This window comes from Mus pahari, chromosome 7 (genome assembly GCF_900095145.1).
Source record: "Mus pahari chromosome 7, PAHARI_EIJ_v1.1, whole genome shotgun sequence".
Lineage (NCBI taxonomy): Eukaryota > Metazoa > Chordata > Mammalia > Rodentia > Muridae > Mus > Mus pahari.
The window spans coordinates 71,582,259-71,589,091 of NC_034596.1; the positions used below are offsets into that span (position 1 = coordinate 71,582,259).

Here is a 6,833-nt window from a genome sequence, read left to right on the forward strand (position 1 = left end):
CGTCTCACAGGAAGAACTCCGGGTCACTGCACCCTGCTTTTTCACTTTGGGTCTGGGTTGGAACTCAGGTTGGCGGGCTTGCATGGCATGTGGTTTTACCCATGGGGCCGTCTCCCCTTCCCATCTTCTGGAATTCTAAACATTGAAATGTTCGAGGGACTAGATGTCCAGGAGGCATCTAAGAACATTTAAATTTAAATTTAATCGATTCTCTTTGAGAGTCTTGTCCCCCAATATGATCCTTTCACCAAAAAAAGTTAAAATGGTAGCTCTACCTGCCTAGTCACTCAGGTCAAGTCCTTGCTTTCTCTCTCACACCCCAAGTTCCCCCACTGAGTCAGGTGTCTCTCCCACCAGATGCCCAGAGAAACTTCTCTTACTACACTTGTAAGCAGGGCACTTAGACTGAGCGTGGGGAACATTGGCTGTGTGCTTGCCTAGCACGTGTGTTGTGTGAGTTTCAACCTTCCACAGTAAAACCCATTAAAATATCATTTCCCATCCCCTTCTGATATGAGCACCTATCCTTTTAGTGCGCTCTCCCTCTCGCTCCCCCTGCCTTCAGTTTTCCTTTTTGTTTTTCAAGAAAAGATTTGTGAAGCCCTGGCTGTCCTGAAACTTGCTCTGTGGACCAGGCTGGCCTTAAACTCAGAGATTCACCTGCCTCTGCCTCCCTGGTGCATGCTACTCTGCCTGACTGTGGTGGATTGAAAGCCCTCCAAGGCTCCGATGGTTGGATACTTTGTTTCCCAGTTAGTGGGAGATTAGGAAGTATGGCGTTGTTGAAGGAGGTTATGTCCCTGGGGGAAGGCTTTCAGGTTTTAAAGCCTTTTGCCTTTTCCTGTGTATTATCGGCTTCCTGTTAAGGGGTTGACATGTGAGCCCATAGCTGCTGCTCTTGCTGTCATGCTTCCTGGGATGGTGATGAACCCTCTGAAACCATAAGCCCCAAATAAAACCTTCTTTCTATAAATTGCTTTGGCCATAGTGTTTTATCACAGTAACAGAAAAGTTACTAACATACTGGCTCATCTGACTTTTTTTAAAATAGCATGTCTTTGGGCTAGGGGTGTCACTTAGCAACCAGTGTAACATTTTCCCACCGGGTACAAGATCTTAGCTTTTGTCCCTAGCACAGAAAAATAAATAAATAATAACATGGCTTTTCTTTCATCTCTAAAATTACATATTTAATTAATGTTTGTATCCTCCACCAGAATATAATTTACTGTGATGCTTGGCTCTCTCAGGTGCTGTCAGCATTTGGAGCAGAATTATTGGCAGGAAATGGCAGTTCAACAGTTACTTGTTTGATGAATGAATTATACAGGTCATACAAAGCTGAAAACCAGTCTGCTTAAATGACAGAGGCAATAGCCATAGGGATGAGGGATCAAGGTTCTGAGCCTAACCTAGTCCTAGCTTTGTGCCTTGGCTTAAGACCATTTCCCTACCTGTTAAATGAAGCTTGGGCCTCTTTCTCACCAACAAAGTAGCTAAATTAGTGAAAATCTTCTTTGAAATGCAATATTCCCCAGAAACACTAACTGCAATTTATGAGACCATTTTCTTGCATTTAAAAATCTCTGGGGGCTGGAGAGATGGCTTGGTGGTTGAGAGCACTGACTGCTCTTCCGGAGGTCCTGAGTTCAAATCTCAGCAACCACACAGTGGCTCACAATCATCTGTAATGAGATTGGATGCCCTTTTCTGGTGTGTCTGAAAGACAGCTACAGTGTACTTACATATAATAAATAAATAAATCTTTAAAGAGAAAATGAAAAGAAGAAAAAAATCCTTATTTGTGTCTGTATAATTTGTGTGTGCAGGAGCCATGGATGTCAGAAGAGGAAGTTCGGTTGCCTAGAACTGGAGTTATAGGTGGTTATAATCTGTTGTGTGGGTGCTGGGAACCAAGCCTGGGTCTTCTTCAAAAGCTCCAAATGCTCTTAACCACTAAGCCATCTCTCCAGGACTTTTTCTCTCTCTTTTTCTTTGCTTTAATGCCAGCACTCAGGAGGCAGAATCAGGCAGATCTCTGTGAGTTCGAGGCCACCTTGGTCTACAGATCGAGTTCCAGGACAGCCAAGGCTACACAGAGAAACCCTGTCTTTAAAAAAGCTCCCCCCTCCAAAGAATAGTAAAGGAGGGGCTGGAGCTGTAGTTTATTAGTAGAACTCATGTTTAACCATAGTAGAAGCCCTGGGTTGGATACCACCCCCCCCAAAAAAAAATCCCCAGCCAACAATGAAGACAATGTCAATTTCCTAATTATATCATGGTGACAGTTACACAGCTCTGTAAATGTAAACATTGTAAACTAAAAATCATACACTTGTATTCTTAAAAATGGGCAAATGTTACAGTCTACTCATTATACTTGAGTTAAACTGCTAATGAAATAAAACAGAGATTATCTAACTATATATGGATGTAATTTAAAACAATCCCAGATTTCAGGCAAAAGTCACAAACTAAAATATACACATTAGTGCAGAAAAAAAAAAAGCCCAACAACAAATCCAGTGCAAGCTGTGCCCTGGCATGGGGGAACTTAGCTGCTGGTAGAAGCCCCTTGCCTAGCTAGCATGCCAGGCCCTGGGTTAGTTCCTAGGGCAGAAAGGTCGAGGGGGGGGGCAGCCACATGTCCTGCCATTGGTTGAAACAAGCCACTCTAACAATGGTTGCTAAATCCAGGGCCATGTGGTGAAGTTCTAAGGAAGGACTTATCTGTAGGAAACTGTAGCCAGACAAGGGTAATGTTGGGAAGGAGCCAAAGAAACTTATTCTGAGTACTAATATTTTGTTTACAGATTATCATTTATAGGGGAAAACTAAATTCAATGTACCAGGCCCTAGGGCAGCTGGGGACTTCCCTATCGCTGAACAGCTTCTGTTGTAAACAGCTGTCTAAATGCAGGCATCCCAGGGACACCTTGTAAGGAGGCAGTTGTTGAGGCCAGCCATCTCAAGGACAACTTCTCCATCTTGTTGGCAGGGTCAAACAACCTAGGAGTGAACACCTACCCCACTTCTCCAAATGTTTTCTTAATTGTCTGTTAACTGGTAGAAAATATAGAAATTGCTGTTATCTAAACCAAGGTGCATAAGTTATAAAAATATATACCCAATCACCTGTTCTGCCCTAATTAACTACATGCAGCTGACCGGCTCCTTTGTCCCCTTATCACTCTGAGCTCCAGACCTAATGTCCAGGAGAATGAATTAAGCCATGTCTCCCGGATTCTGCCCAGTCTCCAGCGAGTATTCCCTTGCTTAAGCCAAAATGTCAAACAAAATACAACTGGATAACACTGTAGCTCACCCCAGTTCACTTCTCACTTTGTGTTCCCATCCTTCTAAAATGTTGTACAATATCCTTTCTGGGACATGTTTCAGGTCCTGAACTGGCTGCCTCCCTGAGCGCTCAGAGAATAAAGCTTTCATTTTTAAGCTTCCCCGTCTGAAATAAGTTTTCTCGGCTTCTACCTCGAACCCAACAGTAAGAATCCAGCCCAATTCCAGCAGCAGAAAAAGCAAAGCTAAGTCAGCGGCTCTGGTGTCTTCCTCTACCACCCAAGGACATGGCCAAACTCATTTCTGCACCAGGGCAAATGGGGAGGATGTCAGCCTTGCTGGCCTCTAGCTGATGAACAAAGTGGTCTCTGCTTCAGTACTGAGCACAGAGGATCACTCGTCCTGAGTTCTGCTCCCTCCACACTGCTGGAACCCACACGCTCCTGCTCTGAGGCCCCTCTTAGCTGCTGGGCTGAGCCTGCCTTTGGGCTTCAACCCTGGGAGGATAGCAGGTTCGATTTTAGTTATGGGAGGCTGGGTTCAGTGGTAGCGAACTTGTCTCTATGTCAAGGCTTGGATTGATCCTCCCTATTGTTAACTAGAATTGAGAGTCAGACCCTGGGCTCCGAGAATCTAATAAACCAGGTTAGTCACCATCCTTAATAAGCCAATTAAACAGGTAATGGTAAGATATAGAAAAAGGAGATTTATTCAATATGGCCACATTAGGAAGAGGGACAAAGAGAAGTCTTATCTTCTGAGTCCTAATATGAAGCTAAGGTTTAAGTAAAGAGCCAGACTTAATATGAAGCTGAACAGTGAAGGTAGAGGTGTGGACCCGTCCATCACTATCTTGTCCTCAGTCCTGCAAGGTGATCTCTGAAATCTCTTCCCCGAAAACAAATTTCTACTCTGGTTGGTGGAAATGCAATTCCCTGGAGTGCTTTCTCCGCAGATGGCTAACCAGAGGGACACAGTTGCCTAGTTAGGATATCCTCACTCTTGCAAGGAGGGTAACAGAAAGGCAGTTATCCCAGGTGTCCCCCACCACACTCTGAAAGCTTGGGCCTATGACAACGTGGAAAGCCGCATCGCCTGCTCCAGGTCGGTAGCGGTAATCAGCCTAAGGCCTCCAAGATCCTGCCCGGAGAAGGCAGGACGATCCAAAATCACACTGCTTTGCAGGACTCTGTCGCCCCAACCTAGGTCACGCAAACTTGCTCAGACAGACCCGTTCCTGCCCGGACTCCGCCCAGTCCCACCGCGCCCCCTGCACACTATCTCTGATTGGCTAAAAGCGAAGCGGGAAGCTCCCGGCTCATCAGAGGCGGGCTCCACACAGGCTCTTTCCGCAGCCAGTCACTGCAGCCAACCAGTCTTTGGTGACAATCCTCTTGCTGCCTGGGCCCACCGGCTCCCGCAGACGCTCCTGGGCCTCCGCTGTCAGAGGGTCACGACGTCTTTCCGGGTCGCCTGCGTACCTTCGCTGCTGGGAGCGCGACGCAGGCGCACTAGCTGGTTTCTCCCGGGAGGTCCCTGAGCACGTGGGTTGTACTGTCCGGCGCGCGCGCGGAGCGACTGGGACCTGATTTTTGCTGGTGTTCACCGTGGGTGGCAGACTAGCAAAGGCCATGGCACCAGCGGGAATCCTAAACGGCAAAGTGGTCTCTGCGTAAGTACTTGCCAGTGATAGTGGTGGTGGGCTCAGAGCAGGGCGTGCGGAACCCCAGGCGCCTGGGCTATGCAGGAGAGGTGATTAGATGGGTTTTGCGGGAAGAGAGGACATCGACACGGGCTCCTAGAATCTGAAGACTGGTTTCCTGAAGCCAGAGAAACACATGCCCGGCCCAATGTGCAATTGCCATAGACTGCCTGGGGTGGCTACATTCTTCTGTTTGGCGGCAAGTCCTGACCTGACCTTGCTCTCAAAAGTGTAGCTGCTGGCATCCTTCTGCCTAGACGTGGGCTACCTGAGGAGTCCAACCTCAGAAACCCAGCGTAGCCGCTTGTCTGGCAATTTGGTGGTGATTCGATTGTGGCAAGATTTAACTCGGGTGATTTGGTCAAATCAGAGGGTCTCTTTTCTAATTTTTTGTTTGTTTGTTTTCTGACACAGGGTCTCTCCACGGAGCCCTGGCTGTCCTGCAACTCACTCTGTAGACCATGCTGACCTTGAACTCATAGAGATCCCCTCCTGCCTCTGCTTCCTGAGTGCTGGAATTAATGGCTTGGGCTACCACACCTGGCCTAGAGAGTTTGCTCTAATTCAGCGCATTCCTCATTACACCAAATGCTGTCCTTTACTTTCTCTTTCACCCCGCCCGCTTCACTTCCAAGGTATCGCACAGGCAAGGCAAGCGCCGCACTACATAGCCACAACGTCAGCGCTCGCATGCTCTATCCTTTAACAGCCACCTACCTATCCGACCTGGCGCTAAAGTTACTTTTAAGTTTGGCTCTTGTGTGCTGACTATTCCATATTCCGTCTGACCACCTGTTCTGGCCGTTCAGATTTAAATGCTTAACTAGTGGAAATGTTTGCCAAGTGTCGTCCCAGAGAATAGCACCCTTTTGCTGTTTTGAGAGAGAGGGCTGGGAATTGAGCTTAACATCTGGGCTGCATTCCTTGCTTTTTTCTTTAGGGAGTGAGTGTTCGGGAATGCTGAGGAGAGAGAGAAAGGTCTGTTTTTGTGAACTTGCTGAAGGTTGCTTTTACAACATTAGGTATCACTGGTTATTTATTAACTGCTGGGGCTAACAGTAAGTGTCCAGTAAACATTTGGTTTTGTCAGAAGAGACTTTGAGAGAATGATGGTGAAGCCTACTCCAGAAAGAGGAAAAATATAAATTAAATGGTGAATCTTGCACTGAGGCAAGGAAGAACTCCAGATTTTTGGACTAGAAGTCATAATACATACAAGTTTTTTTTTTTTTTTTTTTCTCCTCCTCCTCCTCTTCTTTTTAAAAGACATGGTCTTAGGTAACCCAGGCTTGCCTCAAACTCAAATGTATCTGATCTTGGCTTTGAACTACTGATTCAGTGCTTACACCTTCCAAGGGCTGAGATCATAGGTCTGGACCCTACATGAGACTTTTGTTTGTTTGCTTGTTTTTCAAGCCAGGGTTTCTCTGTGTAGCCCTGGCTGTCCTAGAACTCACCCTGTAGACCAGGTTGGCCTCAAAGAGATCTACTTGCCTCTCCCTCCTGAGTGCTGGGATTAAAAACATATATCACCATGCCTGCTTTTTCTTACATGTGGAGACCAGAGGACAGCCTGTGGTTCCCTTCACTGAGGGATGAACATAGGGATCAGAGTTGTCAGGCTTGCGCTGTAAGGACTTTTAATTGCTGAATCTTTGACCTTGCCCTTGCCCTTTTAATAATACTTCCTCGTGGGTGTGAAGGTGTGTGTGTGTGTGTGTGTGTGTGTGTGTGTGTGTGTAGTTTTATCTCAGTGGTTTTAATTTGCTTTTCCCTCAGAAGAGGTGCTGAGGGGACGTGTGTGTGTGTGTGTGTGTGTGTGTGTGTGTGTGTG

The 6,833-nt window shown here is 46.6% G+C and overlaps 1 protein-coding gene across 1 annotated transcript in view; it reads left to right on the top strand.

Annotated features, from left to right (window-relative positions):
• Nucleotides 1-4,648: 4,648 nt before the first annotated feature.
• Nucleotides 4,649-6,833, top strand: part of Mthfd1 (methylenetetrahydrofolate dehydrogenase, cyclohydrolase and formyltetrahydrofolate synthetase 1) — a 65,150-nt gene continuing 62,965 nt past the window's right edge. The window contains exon 1 of the mRNA XM_021202701.2: nt 4,649-4,969. Within this exon, the coding sequence (XP_021058360.1) occupies nt 4,929-4,969 (41 nt within the window). The 5' untranslated portion in view covers nt 4,649-4,928. The remainder of the gene's footprint in view (nt 4,970-6,833) is intronic.